General features: G+C 49.1%; 3 protein-coding genes across 3 annotated transcripts in view; all 3 read right to left on the bottom strand.

Annotated features, from left to right (window-relative positions):
* LOC307204602 (maestro heat-like repeat-containing protein family member 7) overlaps window positions 1-27,270 on the bottom strand; it is a 371,363-nt gene that overhangs the window by 35,142 nt on the left and 308,951 nt on the right. The gene's annotated exons all lie outside the window — the stretch shown is intronic.
* LOC307204586 (maestro heat-like repeat family member 5) lies at window positions 514-7,112 on the bottom strand (the record flags this gene model as incomplete). The annotated part of the gene is made up of 6 exons (XM_079956189.1): window positions 514-772; window positions 865-938; window positions 1,631-1,750; window positions 2,873-3,013; window positions 6,543-6,653; window positions 7,053-7,112. 6 exons carry the CDS (start codon window positions 7,110-7,112, stop codon window positions 514-516), a joined length of 765 nt encoding a protein of 254 aa, XP_079812315.1.
* On the bottom strand, window positions 7,925-26,908 carry LOC307204585 (uncharacterized protein; the record flags this gene model as incomplete). Its single annotated transcript, XM_079956188.1, has 5 exons — window positions 7,925-8,139; window positions 19,069-19,098; window positions 21,340-21,479; window positions 24,550-24,851; window positions 26,886-26,908. The coding sequence occupies 5 exons, from the start codon at window positions 26,906-26,908 to the stop codon at window positions 7,927-7,929; spliced, it is 708 nt and encodes a 235-aa protein (XP_079812314.1). The 3' UTR covers window positions 7,925-7,926.

Raw genomic sequence — 27,270 nt, 5'->3', positions numbered from 1 at the left:
TGCAGGGGTTCAAGCAAGGCACACAAAGAGTCATAAACATCAAACGTTTCTTGATGTATGTAAGGTTACAGGCCATGCGATATAAAGATACAGGACTCCACACTGGGCTCAACTTCCTTGGGGTGTTCCAAGGCAGAGGGCCTTCTTGGTGGTGGGGCCCACCCCGTGGAACACCCTCCTATCAGATGTCAGAGAGATACATCATTATACTTCCATCTGAAGACATCGGAAGGCAGCCCTGCATAGGGAAGTTTTAAATATTTGATGTCTGGCTGTGTTTTAATTTGTTGGAAGCCGCCCAGAGTGGCTAGAGTAACCCAGTCAGATGGGCAGCATATAAACAAACAAGCAAACAAATAAAATTAAATGTAGCGTAGGAGGGAGGCATGAGAGTCACAAAATGCAGGCATGCAGGAATCATTCGTGGATGCATTCTAGCCAAAGGTGAAATGCAATAAATATGGAAACAGGATTAAAATCAAAAATATACACCCCAAGTCTCTGGCTGTTACATCATTGTGATGGGTCAAGTGTCTCGGGCAGCATTCTTTGCAGCTTACACGGCTCAGACTCTTTGCCCTCAAATCCTTTAACCTGGCAACCCCATTTTCCTCCAGAAGCAGAAGGTCCAGTCACCTGGCTCTGTGTTGCCAGCACGGAGCTCCCGGCTTTGACCTTCGTAACCTGCAATGATGGCAATTGGAAGACCTTCCTGATGGTTTTTTGTAGCAGCTGAGACCGGAGCAGGGGGTCCATGCATGGTCTCAAGGCACTGAAAAGAGAAAGAAGGGGAGAGGAAAGGATCAGCACCCACCAGTCCATAAACCTGGTGAAGAAATATGTACTGTGTCTGGCCGTACTTACGTCATGCGAATGATCGTTTCCATTGCGGGATGTAAGATGGTGAGTGATGCCATTGGCTCCTCTTTGATGACCTCCTGTGGTGGGGAAGCACACAGCATGTCAGGGAACTGGAGGCGCCATCCCTGCCACCACACCAAGCCCTGAGTTGTGCTCTCTATCCAGCCCACTTGACAACTTCTTTGCAATTGGCAAGTGGGTCCTCCTAGAGGAGGAGAGTGGGCTTCCTGGATCTGGGAATAAGATCCCTTTTTCTCCTGGGCAGAGCTCTACCGCATAAGAACAGCATAAGATCAGCCTTCTGGACCAGGCCAAGGGCCCATCTAGTCCAGCATCCTCACAGCATTCTCACAGTGGCCAACCAGACGTCTGTGAGAAACCAGGGAGCAGACCATGAGCCCAAGAGCCCTCTCCCCACCTGTGGCTTCCAGCAACTATATTCAGAAACATTGCTTCCTTCCTCTGTGGAGGTAGAACATAGCAATCATGGCTGGGAGCCATCGACAGCCCTCTCCTCCTGGGAGAACCTAGCCTCTTTTACTTAGGCACTGGTGACATCCTGCTGAGGTTGCCACAATGTAGGGCTGCCTTTCAAGTGGGTTTGGAAACTTGAGTTGGAGCAGAACGTGACCACCCAGAAATGGTTTGGGGCCAGATGATCAGAACATGCAACCCAGAGCTAGACCTACACAGCTATTTTTAAGAAAAAACGCTCTGAAAAGAAACCCCAGGAGATTCCCCCCCTTTTTTTCTTTTTTCTTTTACTCACTGTGATGCAGAAGGTGAGCTCGTCTTTGTGGGGGAAGGTGACATATCCCACATTCGATTGCACAAGCGCCTTGGTTGTTAGAGTTGCTGCCTTCATAAAGCTCTTCTTCAAAGCCTCATTCTGAAAGGAGAAGGGATTTTATAAAATTGAGTTTGAATCAAAATCACAAGGAAACATAAAGCCACACTGACCTAATCCTAATTCTAATCCTTACCCTAACACTAACCCAATCCAAAAACAAAAAATTCCTTCCAGTAGCACCTTAAAGACCAACTAAGTTAGTTCTAGGTATGAGCTTTCATGTGCATGCACACTTCTTCAGATACCAATCCAAAAATTAACCCTAACCCAGAAGTGGTCTTGTTAGATAGTTAAATTCATGTTAAATTGCTGTTTTAGGGTTTCTTTAAAAAAAGTCTGGAACAGATTAATCCATTTTGCATTACTTTCTATGGGAAAGCATGCCTTGGTTTGGAACGCTTTGGTTTCAGAATGGATTAAGTTTGAGAACCAAGGTTCCACTGTAATGCCCCATCTGGTCCTAAGTGTGGAGCCAGTATACACCCCAGTCTACAACCCTTCGGTGGATGAATCCAAAAACCCTGCCCTAGGGCAGTCTGAAGGCATGTGGTGCAAGGACCTTGATGGAGCTCAGGAGGTCTGCTCAGTGCCTGGATGGTGACCACGGGGGAAATGGTTGCACACCTCCTGGAGACGTATGACAGGAGAAAGGCAGAATATACCATATTTTTTCGAGTATAAGACACCCCCTATTTGGGGGGACTCCAAATTAAGAAAATGGGGGAAGGATTGCCCAGAGTTGCTGAGCTTTTCGGGGGTAGGATTACCCACAGTTGTTCAGCTATTTGGGGGAGGGGATTCCAAAAATTGCTCACCCGCTGAACCTATGCTGCCACTCACACATGTCGCAAACCCCACCTATTGTCTGTCCCTCGCCGGCAGAAACCGCCAATCGCATTCCCAATTTCCGCAGCGACAGCCAATCAACACCACCCCTTGCTGCAGCCACCAATAACGCACACAATAGCTGTTGACTATCTCCGGCTTGCAGCGGCAACCAAACCCACGTCCCTCCTATGCACTCTCTGTGTATAAGATGACCCTCATTTTTAAACATCATTTTTTAATAATAATAAAAAAAAACTTCGTCTTATACACGGAAAAGTATGGTATAGCTGAGAGAACAAACAACAGGAGTCCGTGTGATAATCAGAGCCATACCTTCCTGCTGTTCTGGAATTGGAAGAGGAGCTCCTCTGTGATGAGGTCTATAAAAAGGGGGAGGTCATCCTGCCGTGCCCCGGATGCCATTTGACCACAGCAAAGGATGACGGTGATACTGGCATTCGTCTCGCTAGTATTCTGGAGGGAAAGGATGGGGAAAGTGAGTTTGGAAACCTTAAGTGCAATTGGAGACAAATCACCATTTAGTTGGGACCTTTTAGCAGCTGGGAAAATATTAGTAGTCAGTAAGTTGTTGTGCGAAAGGTGGAGGGCACAAGGAGAAGGGGACAACAGAGGACGAGATGGCTGGACAGCGTTCTTGAAGCTACCAGCATGAGTTTGACCAAGCTGCGGGAGGCAGTGGAAGACAGGAGTGCCTGGCATGCTCTGGTCCAGGGGGTCACGAAGAGTCGGACACGACTAAGCGACTAAGCAACAACAACAAGTTGTTGTGCAGACTTACAAATTTTGTATTTTTTTTCCTCCAGGAAACTCAAACTGCTGGCAAGCCAGGGCTCCCCCACCCTATATATGTGCATCGGGTTCTTCCTGCCTAAATGTAGAGCCTGACATTTGACCCTATTGAATTTCATTTTGTTAGTTTGGGCCCAGTTCTCCAATCTGTTAAGGTTATCTTGAATCCCAATTCTGTCTTCAGTGGCATTGGCTACCCTTCCCAGTTTGGTGTCATCTGCAAATTTGATGAGCATCCCCTCAATTCCTTCATCCAAGTCTTTTATTTTAAAAAAACGTGGAACAACAACGGGCCAGGACAGAACCCTGTGACACCCCACTGGTCACTTTCCCCCCAGGATGATGAGGAACCATGAAGGTGTTCTCTTTGGGTTCGGTCAGTCAACCAGGGAGAAAGTGCAGGACAGTGTAGGGTAGACTGACCACTGGTGCTCTTTTCCATGGGAGCTGCTTTTTAAAAATTAAAATGAACCAGGTGGATCTGCTCATCTTCTCCATAGTGAGGGTTGGGAAATTTCCTTGGTCATTTACCAACTCACAGCAAAAATCCAGAGGTACCACACTCCTGGGTTTCATTTCTCTTGGATGGCAGAGCACAAGAGAGTTCAGGGCTGCGTTCAGATGTAACAATAAACCAGAGGGCATCAACATAGGTTGGCCTCTAGCTCCCATCAGCCTCAGCCAGCATGGCCAGAGGTCAGGAGGGATGGGAGTGGCAGTCTGTAGCATCTGAAGGGCACCATTTTGGTTACCTCTGTGATAAACTATGGTTTATTATTGTGTGAATGAGCCTTGGACTCATCGGCTCCTGCTCCCTTCTCCTCTAACACAGTTGCAAAACGGAGACCGGAAGCTTGAGGGAAGTTAACTGAAAGTGGAAGGAAAAGGATCTGATCTCCTTCCAGCTGGGTTGGAGAATTGGAGAGTCGGGGGCACATGACCCCAAGGCCCCCTCAGGTTATGGAACTGTTAGATCTGCACGCAGTTACTATGCCTTGTGAGATAAGATGGCGCCCAGTACACTTCTGCTGCGCCGATGGACGTCTGTGCCGATAGAAAACTTGAGCTCCCTTAGCTCTCTTAGCAAAGTCCTTAGCAGAGTTTTGCAGCGGCAGAAACTGTTGCCTTGTGTGTGGATAATAAATCAGACTGAATGCAGGCTTCTTGCTAAACTCCAAGAGTCTTTTAATGAGTAGAAAAACATCATAAATCAGCCCGGCGAAAGAGCAGACATCCTTTCGCCTCTCAGCCAAAAACGAAAGAAACTCACACACAAAGAAAGATTCCCGTATGTGAACATAACCACGCCTCAGAATGTGAGACGTCACACAGAACTGTTTAACCCTGTAAGTTCTGATTCTCCTCACATGCCTTTGTAATAATTCGCTTAATTGACAAATATATGGAGGTGAACACAGAGAGCGACACTCAACTATGCTTTGCTTCAAGTAGACCTGTCGAAATGAATGGGCCTAACTTAGTCATCTTCATTAAATTCAGTGGGTCTACTCTAGAACATAGTTGAATGGGGCCAGCAGGCACTCCCGTAAGGCAGAAGAACTCTTGCACGAGAGCAAATTTGGCAGGGGATGCAGCTGAAACCTCTCCCCTCTTTCTCTCTGCCTCTCCCAGCCTGCCGCCTGCCTTCTCTCTTGGGTTCTGCTCCCTCCCCTCAGTTGGAGAGGTGTCCCCTCTTCCAAACTCTAAGAGGTTCTTCATTCAAAGCTTTCTGACAGCAGAACACTCTCCCTTGGGAGGTTGTGGACTCTCCTTCGTTGGAGGTTGGATGGCCATCTCTCAGGGATGCTTAAGATTCCTGCATCGGAGGGGGTTGGACTAGATGACCCTTGGGGGTCCCCATTAGCTTCCACTATTGAAGAAATGCCAACCAACCATCTGACAACCAACCTAAAAACAGGGGTCAGTGTACTTTGGGGGGTGACCAATGGTTTCTAACGAATCTGTTTGACTGATCAGATCAGATCTAGGATCTGGAGCCACAGAGACAGGACTGCTGGAGCCCACTTCAGAAGGATGACTGAGACATACTGTCAGGGGTTCAGGAGCAGAGGCACAGGGAAGAGAGGAGATGGAGAGCGAAGGGGAAGAATCCGAGGGGAGCGTAGGAGAAGAGGACAGTGGACCAAGGGATTCCATGAGCCTCTCCAGCGAATCGGAAGATTCACAGAAGGGGGCGCCAGTGGCCAGGGGTAGGGGGTTCCCAAGGGGAACGCCCCAGGAGCAAGGGGGCAGCAGGGACTCCCAGAGCAGTAGTTGGAAATCAGGACCAGCTTCCCCACCAGAGCAGAGTGGGGGGGAAGAGTCCCAAGGATCGGGGCCAGTGCATTCCCCACCAGGGAGAGAAGATAAGGCAGGGCTGACCACACCTCCATCGGAGAGTCAGACAACGGAGGGGAGGTCAGATCCGGCCAGTATCCCGGAAGAGGGAAGCAGTGACAGAAGTAGTGTAACGGTCAGGAGGAAGGTCACTGGGTTGGCGCGAGAGGCAAGTTCAAATGTACAGGAGCGCGGGACAGCAGAGAATGAGGATTGGGAACCGGGTCCTAAAGCCCGCCGGAGGGAGGGGGAGGAGCTAAGCGACTCAGCGTCGGAAGAGTCCAGAAAGGGCAATGCCCCAGCGGGCAGGAGGACCCAGAGGAGGAGAGAGCAGCGTAAAAGGTGGAGCCGGGCTAGGATCTTAAACTGGTGTCATAGGGGAGGAGACTCAGACGGTACTTCGCCGGTCTAGGGTGTAAGACGTAGAGCTGCGCGCTGCGGCTTTGAAATGGAAACTGAACCTCAATAAAGGCTTTTGTACATAACGACAGCCTAGCGTTGGTCCTCTGTGAGCTGGGACCTAGAGGCAGCTCTGACACATACCCACAGAGGAAGCTGTCTGGCTTCCATAATGAGAGCAGATCCAATTGCCTTTTTGGAATGGTAAGGATCCCATCCCTTGAAAAAGAGCATGTTTGGAAATGGGGCAGGATTCGTTCTTTTCCAACATGCTTTGGGTGTGGATGTAAAGAGCCGCTAAGGATCCAATCCGCCAGGATCTTCGTCTAACCATTGGCCATGCTGTCAGGGGCTGATGGGAGTTCCAATTCAAAACACACGGATGGGGAAGGGGCACCAGGCTGGGGATGGCTGGCCTACACTCTTGCTACGCTCCTTCCTCACTTCACACCCTTACCTCAGACGTCTCAGTATTCCTTGCAATGGCTGCGTGGCCGAAGTCCCGCACTGCCATCAGCACCTGTGAAATATGGGTGCTTGAAGCTACACCGATAGCCTCAGAAATTCCCTAGGGAGAATGAGGCACGTCAAACATGTCGTTTTCTTGATTGCAATTAGTGATAATAATAATAATAAATTTTATTTATATCCCGCCCTCCCCAGCCAAAGCTGGGCTCAGGGCGGCTAACAACAATAAAATAGTACGACATTCTAAAAACATTTCATTATAAAAATTAATTAAAATCAATTAAAATGAAATTGATGGCAAGCATTAAGCTAAGCTGATCATGAGAGATGGAGGATAAATGTGATTCTGTAATCAGATTCCTGCGAAATGTGGGGAACCAAATTTAAGAATGGAGAAATGAGACACTTAGAGAACCAATTTGAAGAGATCCTTTCATCCCGGATAATAATAGGGGTGGTTTGAAGAACGATATTTCTGTGGATTCTGATGTGAACTGACCAGACCACACCTCCCAGACTCGTGCAGCTTGCAACGCAAGGATGCCTTGCATTCCGACATTTTCAAATCTTATGATACAGTTCTTGGCTTCATTAAACACTCAACTACATTAAAATGCATCATTTATTCCCTGGAAGTATTTGTAATCCACCCCTCACCCAAAGGCGCCAGAGCAGGAATATGCACCATCTAAACCAGGGTGCTCCAATTTCTCATACCAAGTGGGCCACAAGAGTAGTTCAGCACAGAACCTGTGGGCCGCACACTGACTTGTCGTGTGGGAGAGGGGAGCAAGGCCAAAATTTGACACACACGCCCCGGCCCGCATGCTGCCTTCCCAAAGGTAGGCAGGTGAGGCGCTGGGTTTTGGGAAGGAGGCACGAGGCTCTGGCGGGACCTAGAGCCTTCCCACCTTCTTGCCAAAGGTGGGAAAGAGCTGACTGAGGACTCTAGGACCCTGACAGATCACACCTGCCTCCTTCCCCAAGCCCAGCACCTCCTTACCCAGCTTTGGGAAGGCAGTGCAAGGCCTACAGGTGTGTAGGGGTGCCTCCAAGCTTGCTAAGGGCTGCCAAGAAAGGCATTGAGGGCCACTTGCTGGCTGCTCTGATCTAACCCAAAACTAAACAAATCTGCCCAGATATGTTGAATGCTGAAAAGCAGTTGCTCCTGTAAGAGGCTTTGAGGGGGTGAGTGGGTGGGCACAAAATCCTTGGAGGGAGGAAGGTCATGAGCAGAGACCAATCCGGAAATCAGGACAGAGGGCTGGTGGGGTAATGTCAGGGACTGGCTGGATGAGTAAGAGTGGGGGACCCTGGATTGTGGTGGTGGGACACTGGGGAGCAGCCTGGGGAGGCGCTTGAATCAGGAGGGTTCAGAAGGAGGAGGCTCTTCCAGGACAGTCTCCGTGTGAGCGCAGTCCCAGTCCCACTGGCTCTCCTCCCCCCTGACATCCCACACATTCACTCACCTCTCTGTCTGCTTCCTCTTCGAGAGGCAACCTCAGGAGTAAGTGCAGGTACTGGTGGACTGTCTCTGTGCTCCTGGAATCCCGCAGCTTGAGTCCATAGTATCTATAGAGGGCGTTCTAAGGGTTGGGGAAGGTTTGGGTGAGTCACAGGGAGGAGACCCCACCAGCTACATCAACTGCTTTTGGAAAACCAAAGAATTTCAATTTTACCGTCTGAAAATGTCGGGTAATACTAAATAATAATAATAGATTGCAAGTACTAGGCAATTGTTTTAATGATTTGTATGCAATTTTACACATCTTCTGAATTCCCAAGTCACGTTACAACTCTTTAAAGGTAAAGGTAAAGGGACCCCTGACAATTAAGTCCAGTCGCAAACGACTCTGGGCTTAAAGCTCATCTCGCTTTAAGGCCGAGGGAGCCGGCATTTGTCCGCAGCCACAGACAGTTTTTCCAGGTCATGTGGCCAGCATGTCTAAGCCGCTTCTGGCGAAACCAGAGCAGCACACGGAAATGCCATTTACCTTCCAGCCGAAGCAGTACTGGCTTCAGCTGGGGAGGGTGGGATATAAATAAATTATTATTATTATTATTATTATTATTATTATTATTATTATTTACTTGCACTATGTGCTTTTGAACTGCTAGGTGGGCAGGAGCTGGGGCCGTACAACGGGAGCTCACCCCATCGCAGGGATTCGAACCGCCGACCTTCCGATCGGCAAGCCCAAGCGGCACAGTGGTTTAACCCACAGCACCACCCACGTCCCTATTACAACTCTTTAGTACTCCTCATTTGGGGAATTTGAAAGTTGACAAGTTCAGCATGTCCTAATTGCTCTGCCTCCACTGTTGGAGGCAGGAATGCTTCTGAATACCAGTTGCTGGAAACCACAGGAAGGGGAGAGGGCTCTGTGTTCGAATTCTGCTTTCCAGTTTCCCATGGGCATCTGGTTGGCCACTGTGAGATAAGGATGCTGGTCTAACCCAGCAGCCTCGTCTTTCATTCTCATGACACACTTTTGTCCTAGATACGCTGACCCTAGGCTCTTCCCGCTTTTTTAGAGGACTAATACCTGCACCTGCAGCCTCTTACAGGTGTCCCCAGCCTCCCTCCACAGTAATGTGATTGGCTGTCACCGGTTTAAAAGGGAAGCCTGTCCAATAGTGGTGGAGTGGTGTAGATGAGTGTGGAGTCTTCTTTTGCCTCAAGGTGCAGGTACTCTGTCTGATTAGATGAACTGCTTTTGTAGATATTTGTATATATATTTAGCTCACAATAATAAATACTGCACTAAAGAACCTAGGACTCTGAGCTTTCTGCTAAAAGTGCCGTGAGGAATTCGTGACAGGGTTATGGGCCCAGCACACTTCTGCTGCGCATGAGTACAGGTGGCTGTTATCTAGCCATGGGTGCTGGAGGGGAGCTGCAGCAATGGAGCAGTCCAGAGCTGGCGTGCTGCTGGAGAAGCTGACGGCCATGAACTACAGCATCTGGTCAGTCCGCATGCAACACTTCCTCAAGTGTGAGGGCCTGTGGAAAGTGGTGGAAGATCCACTGCAGCCCCCTGAGGAGGATGAAAAGGATGAGAAAGCTTTGGCTATGATCATCCTTGGAATGGACGACAGCCAGCTAGTCAACGTAGCTGATAAGGTGACAGCAAGTGAGGCGTGGGATGCTGTCAGGGGTTCAGGAGCAGAGGCACGGGGAAGAGAGGAGATGGCGAGTGAAGGGGAAGAATCCGAGGGGAGCGTAGGAGAAGAGGACAGTGGACCGAGGGATTCCATGAGCCTCTCCAGCGAATCGGAAGATTCACAGAAGGGGGCGCCAGTGGCCAGGGGTAGGGGGTTCCCAAGGGGAACGTCCCAGGAGCAAGGGGGCAGCAGGGACTCCCAGAGCAGTAGTTGTAAATCAGGACCAGCTTCCCCACCAGAGCAGAGTGGGGGGGGGAAGAGTCCCAAGGATCAGGGCCAGTGCATTCCCCACCAGGGAGAGAAGATAAGGCAGGGCTGACCACACCTCCATCGGAGAGTCAGACAACGGAGGGGAGGTCAGATCCGGCCAGTATCCCGGAAGAGGGAAGCAGTGACAGAAGTAGTGTAACGGTCAGGAGGAAGGTCACTGGGTTGGCGCGAGAGGCAAGTTCAAATGTACAGGAGCGCGGGACAGCAGAGAATGAGGATTGGGAATCGGGTCCTAAAGCCCGCTGGAGGGAGGGGGAGGAGCTAAGCGACTCAGCGTCGGAAGAGTCCAGAAAGGGCAATGCCCCAGCGGGCAGGAGGACCCAGAGGAGGAGAGAGCAGCGGAAAAGGTGGAGCCAGGCTAGGATCTTAAACTGGTGTCATAGGGGAGGAGACTCAGACGGTACTTCGCCGGTCTAGGCTTTAAGACGTAGAGCTGCGCGCTGCGGCTTTGAAATGGAAACTAAACCTCAATAAAGACTTTTGTACATAACGACAGCCTGGCGTTGGTCCTCTGTGAGCTGGGACCTAGAGGCAGCTCTGACAGTAAGTACCGTCTCCTAAAAACCTCGCAACGTGAGTGGACGCAGCGAGGGGCGAAGATTGGTACTTCGCGAGCTCACGAAAGCAGCACAAGATGACTACCAAAGAGCAAATGGCAGCTCTGCAAAACGCAGTGACACAACTCAACGCAGAAATACTAGCGTCCAGGAGGAGAGAAATGGAAGCAGCTGCTGTCTGCAAGGATCTGCAAGCCAGGTTGGAAATGTTGACTAAACAGGGGCTACCGGGAGCCAGACCAGAGGGGATTGGGCTGGGAAAGAGAGGAGGCAGCCTTGTGTCTCATTTCGATGGGAGTCTGCAGCACTATCCTAACTTCAGAGCAGACGTGGTTTTTGCGCTAAAGTTACTGGAGAAGGACTTTAGAGATGAGCAGGAGAAAGTAGGCTTCATACTAACGCATCTCCATGGAGAAGCTAAAGCGTGGTTGCGCAATCTGTGGAGAGATAATGATCCAGCCCTCCAAAATGTGAATGCCTTCATTAAGGCAATGGATGCTTGTTTTTTATCTGCGACAGATGTAGATGTCGCTAGAAGAGAGATACATGGATTGAAACAAGGCAGAACCACTGTGAGGCAATATCACTCCCGCTTTTTTGCATTGGTCAACGCGCTGGGATGGGAAAGAGATTCAGCGGCCGTCAGGGACCTGTTCTGGGAGGGGCTAAACGGGGCTGTGAAGACGAAATTGCAAGGGGGGAGAGACCCCAGAGCACTCAAGAAGTGGTCCAGAGAGCGCTAATGATTGGTGTGCGTCTGGAAGAACATCCCTGGAGCAAAGATGAAGGGCGTTGGGGACGCACGCCAGAAAGGGCACCTCCTTTCTTCCCCAGAGACTCAGCGCGCGCTCAATCCACGCCTCCACTGGGAGGGGGAGAGGAGCCAATGGAGATAGGTGGTGCCAAAGCTCAGTCAGCAACCAGAGCCCTAACACGGGAGCAGCCAAAGTGAAGCCTCCTAGAGGGAACAGGAAGTGTTACATCTGCGACAGTGCTCAGCATATGGCAAAAGAGTGCCCCCAGAGGCTCCACAAGCACACTGCAGCCTCAGCAACAGTAACAGAAGCAGTTCAGCAGAGAGAACCACAGCAGGGAAACGACGAAGTCTGGCTGGAAGCAGAGCCACTGGGGCCCAGCCAGACGAGTCAGTGAAGCAGTCCCCAGGAATCTTACAGCCCACAGACCCCTCCCGCCCAAACCAGTGGTGCAGCTCACCGCAACACTCCAGCTTCCCAATGGGCTCACCATGGAAGTCCCTATTACCATTGACTCTGGTAGCAATGCAGACTTTATAGGAGTGGATTTCATCAAGCAACATAGCATAGCGCTCCTGCCTGCCACGATGCCCCTGAAAGTAGTGACAGTCGATGGAAGAGAATTGCTGGGGGGACAGGTGGTACAGCAAACGACGCCAATGGTGATGCGAATTGGAAATCACCGCGAAGTCATCAGCTTCAATGTCACCCACCTGTCAGACACGCCCATAGTATTGGGCATGAGCTGGTTGGACAGGCACAGCCCGGCATTGGCATGGTACCAGCGTAAATTGACCTTCTGCTCCTCCTACTGCGCAGAACATTGCATCATGACTAACCAGGAGGACGAGGGGCAAGAGGATGATCCACAGCTACAACTGGGCATGCTGCAAGCAGTACCCGACAAGTACAAGGCGTTTTTGGAGGTCTTCTGTGAGAAGGAAGCGGACAAGCTGCCTCCACACAGACCCTACGACTGCAAGATTGACCTCCTGCCGGGGGCGACGCTGCCGACGGGAAAACTGTATTCCATGTCTGAAGACGAACTGCAAGAACTCAGGGAGTTCATAGATCACAACTTGAAGTGGGGATTCATCCGGGAATCCAAAGCAGTGGGGGGCAGTCCTGTGTTCTTCGTGAATAAAAAAGACACGCCCCAAAAGAGGTTGGTAGTTGATTTCAGAATCTTAAACTCGAAAACCAAGCCCACGGCTTTCCCGATGCCCAAGATCGACGACTTGCTCGCGACGGTGAGGAAGGGACGCATCTTCACCAAGTTGGATATACGCGGGGCGTACAATCTTATACGCATGCGGGAGGGCGACGAGTGGAAGACGGCCATGTTTACGCCCTTGGGCACCTATGAATATAGGGTTATGCCGTTCGGTTTACAAAATGGCTCCCACTGCTTCCAAGCCTTCATGCATCACGTGTTAGCGGGGCTCCTCTACAATAAGTGCGTCTGCTTCCTGGACGACATTCTGATCTTCTCGGAATCGCAGGAGGCTCACGAGAGAGATGTCAAGGAAGTCCTGCAAAGACTACAGGAGCACAGGCTTTACGCCAAACTGGAGAAGTGCCAGTTCGTCATGACGGAGGTGGATTTCCTGGGCTACAAGCTGTCCGACAAGGGAATCGCCATGGACAGCGCCAAGGTACGATCGGTACTGGACTGGAAAAGCCCACGCAATCGGAAGGAGGTCCAGAAGTTTGTCGCCTTTGCCAACTTTTATCGCAAGTTTATCAAGGGTTTCGCTATGCAGACGGCAGCCATCACGGACACCCTCAGCTCCAAGAAGAAGAAGTTCATCTGGACGGAGCAGGCGGAGCAGTCCTTTCAGAAACTCAAGCGTCTCTTCGCTTCCGAAGAACAACTGCTACATGTGAACCCCAGCAGACCCATGAGGGTTGAGACGGATGCCTCCGACAGGGCCGTGGGGGCAGTCCTGTTGCAGCAAGACCCGCAAGGGGATTGGAGGCCGTGCGCTTTCTACTCCAGGAAACTCGGAGTAGAAGTCGGAGCAGAACTACACCATCTGGGACAGAGAGTTGCTGGCCATTCATGCAGCCTTCAAGGCGTGGCGGCACTTCCTCATCGGAGCCAAACACACGGTGCAAGTTCGCACGGACCATAAGAACCTGGAATACTGGCGCACGGCGCGGTTCCTGAACCAGAGACACATCCGCTGGGCGGAGTTCTTTGCGGATTTCGACTTCAGGATAGAATATATCCCCGGAGACAACAACATCATGGCTGATGCGCTATCCAGGAAGCCGCAGTATCTGGAGGAAGCAGCACCGGTAGCGGCCAAACACATTTTCGCACCTAAGGCGTGGGCATGCGCTTCGGCCACCGTGGACCTGGAAGCAATACGGCGCGAGCTTCGAACGGATTCTTTCGCACGATCTAAGATGGAGGAGGTGCGCAGTGGCACAGCGAAGGACGACGAGTTCCAGATACGCGACGGACTGCTCCTCCGCAAAGGGGCCATCTACGTACCGGGAGATGAACTCCGCGCGAGAGTACTGCAACAGCTACACGACGCACCCAGCGCCGGACATTTCGGCAAGGAAAAGACGGTGGAATTAGTAGCCAGAGACTTTTGGTGGCCCAAGATGCGGGGAGAAGTCGCGGATTACGTCACGAGGTGCGACACATGCCAAAGGGCCAAGCCAGTACACATCAGTTCATCTCGAGTTTCTGGCAGAAGCTGATGGGGATCCTGAACGTCAAGGTCAACCTAGCGTCGGCAAGACACCCGCAGACCAACGGACAAGCAGAGAGGGTCAACGCCGTCATGCAGCAGTACCTGAGATGCTACGCCAACCAGCAGCCCTCGACCTGGGTGGACTACCTGCCCCTGGCCGAGTTTGCCTACAACAACACACAACACGTGTCCACGGGGGTGACACCGTTTTTCGCCAACAACGGGCGACATCCCAGGACCTTCCCGGGCTTAGAGAAAGAGGGGGAGGGGGAGCCGCAGGGAGCAGAGGCATTGGCAGAGGAGTTACAGGAGGTCCATGAACAGCTCCGTAGGCAGTTAGACCTAGCAAAACACGTATACAAGATGCAAGCAGACAAACACAGAAGAGTGGGGGAGGACATACGGGTAGGGGACTGGGTCTGGTTAGCGGCCCAGGCAGTGCCGGCCAGATCCTTAGCTAAGAAGAAGCTAGGACACAAGCAGCTAGGCCCTTACCTAGTCGAGGCACAGATCAACCCAGTGGCCTTCCATTTGACACTACCGGAGGGTTCCAGAATGCACCCGGTCTTTCATAGATCGGTGCTAACGCCCTACAAGGCACCTCACAGGTTTCAGGAGCCAGGGACAGCTCCCAGTCCGCTTAGAGACGCACCCATGACAGGGGGGTCGCCGAGGGCGGAGCCACTCAATGAGGTAATGGAGATTTTGGACTCAAGATGAGGGGAAGAGGGGGTCGAATATCTCATCGCAAGGGAAGGTGCCCCGGCCAGTGCCAACAGCTGGGTGCCGTACTATGCGGTGGAGGAGCACTACCTCAAAGACGAGTTTCACGCACTCTTCCCACACAGGCCCATGCCGGAGGATTATTTTGACGAATATCTTTTCACCCCCACACTCTCAGCCAGTACGTTTCAGGGGTTCTCCTCGGCTGAGGAGACGGCTCCAGAGACTACCTCGCCGGAGGGGTCGATCTCAGACTTGGGTGCGGAACGCTCTTATTGGTGGGACACTCAACCCGAGGAGGAGTGGCGCAGGAGACTGCTCAGAGGGCCCTTGCACGCAGACTCCCCAGAGGAAATGGGGGAACAAGGGGGCATGGACGGGTTGGGGGAGGACCCTGGTTCGAGCACACCGGCAACGAGATGGAAGCGGAGGAGAGCGACGTCGATGTACCCGTCACGGACTGGCAGCATGCCAGGGGGGAAAAACTGTATCCGGCATGCACCCCCACAGCATTGGAGCACCCGGAACCCACGCCAGAAGAGGGGGAGGGGGGAAGGGGGGGCTTCGAGGGGGGGATGGATGTCAGGGACTCAGCGGGAGCGCAGGGAGGAGAGGAGATGGAGAGCAAGGGGGAGCAATCCGAGGGCAGCGTAGGAGAAGATGACAGCAGCCCGATAGATTCCATGAGCCTCTCCAGCGAATCGGAAGATTCACAGAAGGGGGCACCGATGGGCAGGGCAAGGGGCGAGCCAAGGGGGACACCCCAGAAGCAAGGGGCCAGCGGGGACTCCCAGAGCAGCAGTTGGAAATCAGGACCAGCTTCCCCACCAGAGCGTAGTGGGGGGGAGGAGTCCCAGGTATCAGAGCCCACATATGCACCACCAGCGAGAGAAGATGAGTCAGGGTTGGCCACGCCTCCATCGGAGAGCGAGGGAACGGTCAAGAGGAAAGCTGCAGGCTGGGCGCACGCGCCAAGTTCAAATGTACAGGCGAGCGGCACAGAAGGTAGCCCGGATAGGGAACCAGGTCCTAAAGCCCGCCGGAAGGAGGGGGAAGAATCATCAGGGCCAGCGTCAGAGGAGTCCAGAAAGGATGAAACCCTAGTGGGCAGGAGGCCCCAGAGGAGAAAGGAACTTAGGAAGAGGTGGAGCAAAGCGAGAGTGTTAAACTGGTGTGGAAGGGGCGGAGACTCAGACGGGACTTCGCCGGTCTAAGGTCGAGACGTAGAGCTGCGCGCTGCGGCTTTAAAATGAAAACTGAACCTCAATAAAGACTTTTGTACATAACTACAGCCTAGCGTTGGTCCTCTGTGAGCTGGGACCTGGAGGCAGCTCTGACAGCATTGTATAATGTTTGGATTAAATATAAAGATTTGTTGGAGAATAAAACTCCAAGGTGGTTGTCACCAATGGAGGCAAAGGCATTGAAAAAACTTAATATGGAGTCTAAATGGTCAAAATATTGTGAAATTCTAGAACAGGAGGGCAATAAGTGGAAATTGCAGAGTTTTGAGAATCTAAAAGACAAAGTGCGAGATTGGCTTCACTATTATCAAATAATGGAGGTGTATAAGCTGGATAGGAAAATTGGTTTCCAGGTGGAAAAGTCAAAATTGGAAACAGAACTGTTAGAATCTAATACTAAGAATTTGTCAAAAATGTATAACTTGCTGTTGAAATGGAACACGCAGGATGAAACGGTTAAATCAGCTATGATTAAGTGGGCGCAAGATATTGGACACAATATTATGTTTGCTGACTGGGAAAAGTTGTGGACCACCGGTTTGAAATTCACGGCGTGTAACGCCTTGAGAGAAAATATTATGAAAATGATTTATACGTGGTACGTGACCCCAGTCAAGCTTGCAAAAATTTACCACTTATCAGATAATAAATGTTGGAAGTGTAAAGAAAATGAAGATTCATTCTTTCACCTCTGGTGGACATGCCCAAGGATTAAGGCTTTCTGGGAAATGATATATAATGAAATGAAAAAGGTATTTAAATATACCTTCTTGAAAAAACCAGAGGCCTTTATCCTGGGTATGGTTAGCCATGTGGTGTTAAAGAAGGATAGAACTTTGTTTCTGTATGCCACAACAGCAGCAAGAATCCTTATTGCAAAGTATTGGAAGACACCAGATTTACCCACTTTGGAAGAATGGCAGATGAAAATGACAGACTATATGGGACTGGCAGAGATGACGGGCAGAATCCGAGACCAGGAGAAGGAGACAGTGGAAGAAGATTGGAAGAAATTTAAAGACTACCTTAATAAATACTATAAGATTAATGAATGCTAGTTTGACAGGGGTTTAAAAATAATGTGGTTTTCAGAGATCTTGATCAAGAAAAGGAATGGAATTAAAAAACTTTTGGGAAATAAGGGAATGGATTTGCTAATTGGATTATGAAATTAGAATACAAAACGGGGAGGTATGAGGAAGTCGGGGAAAATAGGTTGAGAAAACAAGGTTTGAAATTATACTTGTTGTTTTTTGTTTGTTTTGTTTTTATTGTTGTTGTTTGTATTTGTATGTTTTTATTGGAAATTTTAATAAATATCATTTAAAAAAAGAGAGAGAGACATCTGGCTTGCTGATAATACTGACCAGGAGAACGTACCGGTGTCGGAAGACACCGGGAGACTCCCCGGTGAACCACCTAAAATTCCTTTGGACTTGCTGTGGACTTGATCACGCAAGTACCTTCTGCTATCCAGAGAGCAGAATAAACTCTTTCTTCTTTGAATCAACCTTGGTGTCATTTGGCTTCCTTCCTCCTGTCCCGGAGCAATGCAGACCCAATCAGTGAACTCCAATAAGGCTACAGATCCAATACTCTCTGTGGAAGTGCTGGGTCAGAATGACGCAGCAGTAATGTGATTGGCTGTCACCGGTTTAAAAGGGAATATTTAGGAATTTATTTTCAATATAATTTAGGGTGGAAAGCGCATGTTGAATATCTTCAAAACAAGACAAAAGCCCTATCACACTCCCTCCTTCATTTTTTCTACTCTGAGGGGGCCTTATTCATCCCTGCGGCCCTAAAAGTGTATAGCATCAAAGTGATGGCCACAATGGCCTATGCTGCACCTTTATGGGCTGCCTTTGCAAACCTCTCACCATTAGAGTCACTTCAAAGCCAATTCTTACGCCGACTTTTAAAATTACCAACATGCGTAAGTAACGCGGCTATTCGTTTAGAAATGAAGATCCCGTCAGTGGAGTTAGTTATATGGAGGAGAGTTTTGATCTATTGGATACCCCTATGGCATAAACTCCCGAACCACTATCTCATTCAATGCATGTGGCGAGATGACTTCACAAATTTGTGGTCAGGAAAAATCCTTGCCAAATTGCAGTACTATGAGATCTCACCCACTGAATTGCTCAAACTGGATCTAAATGTGGCAAAAAGGTGTATAAATCAAAGGCTGGATGATGCAGAGCTATACCAAAATTTTGTAGCTGGTGGTGGAGCCTGTTTGCCGTTAAATTTCGGCATAACCCCTATCTACCGCACTCCGTCCTACTTAACATCGCTTATGGCCACGTCTCACCGATATGCCTTCATTAGAACTAGGTTTAATGTCTTTCCAACAAATGTGCTGAGACATAGATTCACTAAGGGCCAAGTCCCTTCAACGTGTGCTTGTGAAATGAAAACATCTGAATCTCTATATCATGTTATGTTTATCTGCCCTTTGTACAGTTCAGCCCGTGCTAGCATACTAAACTCCATAATCCAGCCAATGGCTGACAAACCAGTAGACCTACAGCTTGCCTGGTTTCTTCAAGATGTGGATCCTTATATTACCCTACAGGTTGCTAAATTCCTAACAGCCGTCCTCTCGTACAAGAGACGGAATGGAATGTTAGCTGATTATTGATAGTTATAAGAATTTTCTATAACGACATCAGATACTGATTTTAGTGTAGTGCAATTTTTTTTAAAATTTTAATCTTAATCTTAAACTTTTCTTATGAATGGCTGATATTTGTCCTTGTGAGTTGTAAACTGTGCTATACTACATGTGGCTTGTACGAGTCCGCTGTTTTATTTGATTTGTTTTGTTGTGTTGTGTTTCATGATGGGCGTAAAGCCGAATAAACATTTTGATTTGATTTGAAGCCTGTCCAATAGTGGTGGAGTGGCGTAGATGAGTGTGGAGTCTTCTTTTGCCTCAAGGTGCAGGTACTCTGTCTGATTAGATGAACTGCTTCTGTAGATATCTGTATATATATTGAGCTCACAATAATAAATACTGCACTAAAGAACCTGGGACTCTGAGCATTCCACTAAAAGTGCCGCGAGGAATTTATGACAAGGACTTACCTTGTTGTGTCCAGGCTTGGATGTCTTCTGCTGGGAATAAAATGAAGAAAAGTGTCATGTTTCTTGTCTAGAGAACAGTTGCCATCTATCTGCCACTTGTCTTCTCTAAAAAGAACCCACATGCCTAGAAATAGACTTCTTGCAAAAATCATTTGGAGTAAAATCTATTGCAATCAATTCTTCTTCTTTTTTAAAGTAACACTCCAAAGAAGATTCAATAAATCCTCTGGACTGGGAGACACACCATTCATTTAAAGCACTTTGTTTCTTGCCATGAACAAACAGAATCTAGGCATTGTGGCTATTACTATTATTTATTAAATTTCTGTACTGCCCTTCATCCGAAGATCACTGGGCGGTTTACAATATAAAAACTCAAAAATACATACCATAATAACAAACAGACAATACCACTCCCAGTATGATTATTTATTAAATTTTCTGTTGCAGAAAGTATTTGCTTGCCTGCTCTGCCAAATGCCCAGGCCTGGCAAATTAACTGCTCTTGAGAGCGAAGAGGAAATATTGGCCATATCAGGCACAATACAGTCACAAAAACTTTTACTGCACAATATCGGATTCTCAAACGTTCCCAGATATCGGGAACGATCAGTTGCAAAAGTTAAAGAAAAAAAACACGCAACATTTCCTGGGGTCCAAGTCACCCCACCAAATCAAGTTCATGGATTGGTTCTTCTTCCGGTCTACAGATCCTGCACTGGTCGCCTTCTCTGCTTCCCCAAATTTGCCTGGTCCTCTTTTCAAGCCCCACCAGGAGAAAGTCGTCTCTTGCATCTGCAAATAGGACCTTCCTCCAAGCTGGGCTCCCAATAGTTCAGGCCGAGGCAAACACGGCCCTCCAGCTGTTTGGGGACTCCAATGCCCATCACCCCTGACCCGCTGGTCCTGTTTGCTAGGGATGATGGGAGCTGTAGTCCCAAAACAGCTGGAGGGCTGGGTTTGCCTTTGCCTGTGATAGTTCATGGCAGTTCTCCTTCTACATGCTCCCACCAGCCCCAGGCAGCATATGGTCCAGAACATTTAGAGGGCACCAGGTTGGGGAATCCTGGTTCACGCTGCGCAACATCAGACCAGGGTGGCTAAAAATCAATGACCCCCTTTTTTAAAAATGGATTTCTTTGATTTAAATCACATTTTTTAAAAAATTAATTTGGATTTCTAAAATAAAATGCTTTTGGAGGAAAAATCTTCCGAAATATATATTTCTTTTTAAGTTGCATTATAGTCCAACGGCTATTCACTGGGAAGTAAGGATTTATTTTAAGTTTTTCATATATGCTAAAATTCATTCTAAGAATTTAAAAAAAAAAAGTTAACCACATCAGTTAACAAACATGGATATATATGCTATAATGTTATTGTTTTAGTTAAATAAATTGTTTAAATTCTAATTAAGAAAATGGTTGTTTTTCTTCCAATAAGGTACAGCAGAAAAGTTGTCCAAATATACAGTGGTAGCTCAGGTTAAGAACGTAATTCTTTCCAGAGGTCCGTTCTTAACCTGAAACTGTTCTTAACATGAAGCACCAGTGTTAGAGGTACCGGTTGGTTGCTTGAGAGCAATCAGGAAATATGGCTCAAGAGTCTGTTTTCCAGCTTTCTTCTTAGTGATCAAAACCTTTAGAATGCAGAGCACCTCTATTCCATGTCTTGCTCATTCACGGGCAGAATCTGAGAGTGGGCGGCCCTTCAACCTTCCCCAGCAGAGTAATTTCTTGGGGCCCAGTCTGCGCCTCCCCTCTCTGCGCGGAAACCTACTGCGCAAGTAAGGCTTGGGTAATGGGGGACCCCCCTCCTCCCCGCTTTGCTCAGGCAAGGTGTCCTGGCACCGCCTTGCCTCCTCCGACCCCTGCATCTCCTCTCCTTCCTCCACTGAGGAAGTGCTGCTTCCCACGATCCTTGGGGGCTCTCTGTAATCCATCCGGCTTTTCCCCTCTCGCCCCTGAGCCGATGGCAGTTCTTAACCCGAGGTACTATTTCTGGGTTAGTGGAGTCTGTAACCTGAACCGTATGTAATCTGAAGCGTCTGTACACAGTTAACTTATTATACCCCACAATAATTTCATAATTATCTGTCTATGCATTCCTAACAGTATAACCAAATCAGTAGTAAAAACTACTCTGGAAATTTATTATTCCCAAAATGAAACCTTCATCTGGTTGTAAATATTAAGATTATACAAGCAAGAATGTAAAAATATGCTTTAAATCGATTTGATTTCAATCAAATCCACCCTGCATCACACACACCTGGGGAGGTGGCTGGAGGTGTTGGAGGATGGTCTCCAAAATCTCCCTTTCATCCATCATCTCCAAAGCTTCTCTGACGGTTCTTCCTCCCAGCATTTTCTTACCCACCAACAAGTACTCTAAGTTTTCATCAGAGAGTTCTTCAGAAAGAAAGAGAGAGAGAGAGGTGAGTAAATGAGGCGGATGAGAGGGAAAGGTACCGTGTTTATCTATGTATAACACGCCCCCATGTATAAGACGCCCCCTATTTCTGGGCACTCAAAATTTAGAAAACGGGGGCAGATTGCCAAGACTTGTTAAGCTTTTTTGGGGAGGGGTTGCCCAGAGTGGTTGAGCTTTTTTGGGGGGGAGGGAGCCATTAATCAAATTGCACAATTGCAGGCAGGCATCAACCACCAAGTCACCTATCGTCTGCCAGTTGACAACAGCCCTTTCCACAGCAAAGAAATCATAGCTGGGAATCTCTTCCTGGCGGCTACAATCAAGCGCCCGTCCCCCCTCAGCACTCCCCCTGTAGAAGAGGAGCCCCAATTTGACACTTGATTTGGGGGGTAAAAAACCTCGTCTTATACATGAGAAAAGACGGCAAGTTCTTTCTCAGGGGGCTTCTCGCCTGTTGCAATGAGCGGGTGCATGCCATATCTGAACAGGGATCATAGAACTGTAGCGTCTGAAGGGACCTGCGGGGTCACCTAGTCCAACCCCCAACAATGCAGAACAGGGGCAGCCACCCGGAAGTCCCTGCTCCATGTTACACGCCTCTGAACAAGGAGGGGTGGGATGGGGGGGGGGGACTTCCACCCAGACATCAAGGAAACCAAGAGAGACCCTGACCTTGTATCATAATAATAATAATTTATTATTTATACTCCGCCCATCTGGCTGAGTTTCCCCAGCCACTCTGGGCGGCTCCCAATCAAGTATTAAAAACAATACAGCGTTAAATGTTAAAAACTTCCCTAAACAGGGCTGCCTTCAGATGTCTTTTAAAGATAGGATAGCTACTTATTTCCTTCACATCTGAAGGGAGGGTATTCCACAGGGTGGGCGCCACCACCAAGAAGGCCCTCTGTCTGGTTCCCTGTAACCTTACTTCTTGCAATGAGGGAACCGCCAGAAGGCCCTCGGTGCTGGATCTCAGTGTCCTGGCTGAATGATGGGGGTGGAGAGGCTCCTTCAGGTATACTGGACCGAGGACGTTTAGGGCTTTAACACTTTGAATTGTGCTCGGAAACGTACTGGGAGCCAATGCAGATCTCTCAGAACCAGTGTTATTTGGTCCCGGCGGCTGCTCCCAGTCACCAGTCTAGCTGCCGCATTCTGGATTAATTGCAGTTTCTGGGTCACCGTCAAACGTAGCCCCACGTAGAGTGCGTTGCAGTAGTCCAAGCGGGAGATAACTAGAGCATGCACCACTCTGGTCAGACAGTCTGCAGGCAGGGAGGGTCTCATCCTGCATACCAGGTGGAGTTGGTAGACAGCTGCTATGGATACAGAAGTAACCTGTGCCTCCATGGACTGCTGTGAGTCCAAAGTGACTCCCAGGCTGCGCAGGGGCACAGTTACCCCATTCAGGACCAGGGAATCCCCCACACCCACCAGCCCCCTGTCCCCCCAAAACAGGACTTCAGTCTTGTCAGGATTCAACCTCAATCTGTTAGCCACCATCCATCCTCCAACCGCCTCCCGGCACTCACACAGGACCTTCACCGCCTTCACTGGTTCTGATTTAAAGGCGAGGTAAAGCTGGGTGTCATCTGCATACTGATGAACACCCAGCCCAAACCCCCTGATGATCTCTCCCAGTGGCTTCATATAGATATTAAAAAGCATGGGGGAGAGGACGGAACCCTGAGGCACCCCACACGTGAGAGCCCAGGGGTCTGAACACTCATTCCCCAACACCACTTTCTGGGCACGGCCCAGGAGAAAGGAGCGGAAGCACCGTATAACAGTGCTCCCAGCTCCCAGCCCCTCTAGATGGTCCAGAAGGATGTTATGGTCGATGGTGTCAAAGGCCGCTGAGAGATCCAGCAGAACTAGGAAACAGCTCTCACCTTTGTCCCTAGCCCGCCGGAGATCATCAACCAGTGCGACCAAGGCAGTTTCAGTCCCATGGTGAGGCCTGAATTGGAAGGGATCCAAATGGTCCGTATCCTCCAGGCATGCTTGGAGATGTTCGGCAACCACCCACTTAACCACCTTGCCCAAGAATGGTAAATTTGAGACTGGGCGATAGTTGGCCAAATTGGCTGGGTCTAAAAAAGTTTTTTTAAGAAGCGGTTTAATGACCGCCTCTTTCAGTGGGTCTGGGAAGGCTGCCTCACAGAGAGAAGCATTCACTACCCCGCAGAGCCCATCGCCCAGCCTTTCCCGGCTCGTTTTTATCAGCCAGGATGGGCAAGGATCAAGGAGACAGGTGGTTGGTTTCACTTGTCCAAGCAGCCTGTCCACATCTTCGGAGGTAACAGATTGGAATTGATCCCATGTAACAGGACTAGACAGAACTAAACAGTGCTACTCTCCCGCCCTGTCCCTGCTCCCACGGTGGAGTCTACCTCCTTCTGAATCTGAGCGACTTTATCTGCAAAAAAACTTTGCAAAAGCACTGCAGGAGATCTTGGGGTCCCTACCAGGCCCTGGTGGTGCAAGTGGTTCTGATAGATTGTGAACCACCTGAAAAAGTCTCCCGCTGCTGTTTTCTGCATTGCCACTTGGTAGGCTCGACCTTGAGCTCTAGCCCGTGTCCAGTCTGATTCAGAGTGAGTTTTCCGCCACCAGCGCTCTAGCCATCTCAACGATGGTTTTCATCGCCCTCAGCTCTGGAGAAAACCATGGGGCTGTCCAGGCTCCATGCAATCAGAGAGGGCGCTTCGGAGCCAGGCAGTCAATAGCCCTGGTTAACTCCGCATTCCAACGGGCCACCAGGGAATCAGCCAAGAGGCCACCAGCTTGGGATAAAACATCCCCTACTGCTCTCTGGAAACCAGTTGGATCCATTAAGTAGCAGGGGCGGACCATCCGAATCGGTCCCACCTCCCTGCAGAGGGGAAGGGTCGCGGAGAAGTCCAGTTGCACCAGGAAGTGATCTGACCATGGCACTTCTTTTGTTTCACTTTTAGTTAGTGTCAGATCACCAACATCCGTAGAGGTAAACACCAAGTCTAAGGCCAAGGGGAACCCAAGAGGGATCTGGTTCTGCCTACTCACCTGGGAACGCTGGCCCAGAGTCCTCAAGGCTCTTCTTTTTTGAGGGCCGCTGCTGGCTTGGGTCTTGCTTCACCAGCCCTGGCAAGACTAGGGGTCTGGCCTCTGCCGGTCTGGCCTCTGCCGCTGATGGGGTAGGCTTTGCCAATGCCGGCAGTAGGGCAGGGGCCTCGTCCTCATATGAGGGGTAGATCTTTGGATTTCTCCTCCTGCCCTCTGTGGCTGATGTTGAAGGCTTTGCCAATGCCGGCAGTAGGGCAGGGGCCTCCTCCTCATATGAGGGGTAGATCTTGTTCTTCTTTTTTCTTTTTAGAAAAAAAGCCATCCTGCAAGATGCAAAAAGATTAGGAATTATTGGGAAATGATATATAATGAATTGAAAAAACTGTTTAAAAAGACTTTTGTTAAGAAACCAGAAGCATTCCTTCTAGGAATTTTAGACCAAGATGTAAAAAAAAGAAAATTGGAAATTATTTATGTATGCAACAACAGCAGCAAGAATTTAATTAGCACAAACTTGGAAGACAGAAGAAATACCAACGAAAGAACAATGGCAAGGGAAACTTATGGAATATGCAGAACCGGCAAAACTAACAGAAAAATTACATGAAAAGGACAACAAAGACTTTAAAAGAGAATGGGAACCATTTACAACATATATGAAGAGGCAACATAAAGAAATGGACTCATTGGCAGTGAACAATCACAACTGTCTACAACAAAAAATAAGACTATATGTATTGAGGAAATTTTGGGGAAACATCAAATACGCAAGGTGAACAATAGGGAAATAAAACAAAATGTGAGTACGAGGGAAGTCCAGGGGACGAGGGTCGAAATATGAAAAATTGTTAAAGATATATTGTTAGAAGTAGAATCCATGGGGGGGGAAAATTATTTTAAAAAAATAAATAGAATCTCTGGATAACAAGTATCATTTTTAGGTAATCTATTAAGACTGGAATATGATATTCCAGTTTTGATTGCTGGAAATTTAGCAATTGGGAAATATTATCCTGGATATTGACAGAATCTGGGAATGATTCAAAGTATTTGGTATCGTATTTTTATTTGTAAACATTGAAATGAGGAAGTCTTTTTACTCAGAGTGAGAAGGATGACCAAATATTTGACAGACCTGGAAATAGCAAGCTCATGTAGATCCAAGGGGGGAGGAAGTGGATACTGCGGAAGAATATTGTAAAATTTGTGGAGGAAAATGATCTGACATGATCTACTATTCCAGCCTGGTTATCTCTTCCTAATTCTGGGTGCTGTGTTTTATTATCTTTTGTGAAAAGGTCTTTTAATGTACAGTCAGTAAAAGCCTGGATGTAAGGCCTGCCTTTTGTGTGAATAGTTTTGTTTTCGTTTTCTCATTATGGGTGGATCCCAGGACAGACTAGGTCTGGCTGAAGGTCCGCCCTGAAACCTTGCTGGAAGGATCTCCCCTTGGTGGGCCACTTTGCAGGAGTCGACTCCTGCTGGCGGCTTGTCTTGTGTGCAGGTGGAGGCGCGCTGCCTGCAGAAGTGGACCTTGGGACTAGCTACCTGGAAAACCTCTGTGCCTGAGGACGCCACAACTCCTGTAGCCTCTTCAGGCTTTGCCCTCGGATGGGAAGAGCATTGCACCCGGGAGAGGGAAAGGGGAGTCAAACAGGCACTCAAGGGATAATTTCAGAGAAAGAGCATTATTTCTATCATCTGGGCTTGGTAGAAGGAGCTAGTGTGATAACTTCACAAACAAGCACAAGTTCACAGCCATTTGCACAGAGCATATATTCCCCTCCAGTTCCCTCCCCCTTCTCCCCCTCCTCAGGAGTCCTGCCTCATGAGTTTCCCTGAGCATGAACAGAAAGCTCCTGTCCTGGGACTCTTGGGACTCTTGGCGCCCTTCCCAGGAAAGAGGGATGAGAAGCCAAGAGGGTTGAGAAGCCTTGCGTTCAGCGTGTCCAAGATGTGTTGCAACTGGATGAGATAAGACTCAATTCCCAGACCTGCTTATTCCTGGCATTGACAGAGCCTATTCATTAGCTTTTTGAAGGCTTCTTGTACTGATAAAAAATAACCTTTTGCTTATGCAGCAGCATCTTGTGAGAAAGCAGAGAAGAGCAGAGAAAAGCTGTTGTAGACGAGAGAAAGGGGAAATTTGGTTTTGAGGCCTGGGGTGACTTTGGGCCTAGGGGGGTCACCTGTCCTCACCTCCTTCACTCCCTGGCTTCTCCCCCCCCCAGAGAAAGGGGAAGGCATGGACAACAGAGAGTCGCTTCAGGACACCGATCCGCTCTCAAGAAGCTGGCGCATGGGAAGAGCCGCACCCCATCAGCTTCGAGCAGTACCTGTTCCGCCTCCGAATAATCATTTGGACTTCTGTGTATATTCCCAGGTTGTACTTTCAGTTAGTTGGAAGGGGGGGGGCGGTTCTCCAGCAGATGCAGGAGTGAAACGCTATCCCTTTTGTTGTGTTGAAAACAACAACTCATCAGTGGGAGCCTCAGCTTCTGATCCTAAGGATGAGGCTAATGCTTCTGGTCCTATCCCTGAAGTTCTTTTATAGGTACTGAAGATTGACTGGATATTCTGTTTATTGGTTTGGTAATGCTGTGTGTAGGGGACGCAGGTGGCGCTGTGGGTTAAAGCCTCAGCGCCTAGGACTTGCCGATCGAAAGGTCGGCGGTTCGAATCCCTGCGGCGGGGTGCGCTCCCGCTGCTCGGTCCCAGCGC

Source organism: Podarcis cretensis (assembly GCF_951804945.1).
Source record: "Podarcis cretensis genome assembly, chromosome: 15".
NCBI classification, from domain to species: domain Eukaryota; kingdom Metazoa; phylum Chordata; class Lepidosauria; order Squamata; family Lacertidae; genus Podarcis; species Podarcis cretensis.
The sequence above is the reverse complement of the archived record's forward strand: the minus strand, read 5'-3'. Positions and strand labels throughout refer to the sequence as shown.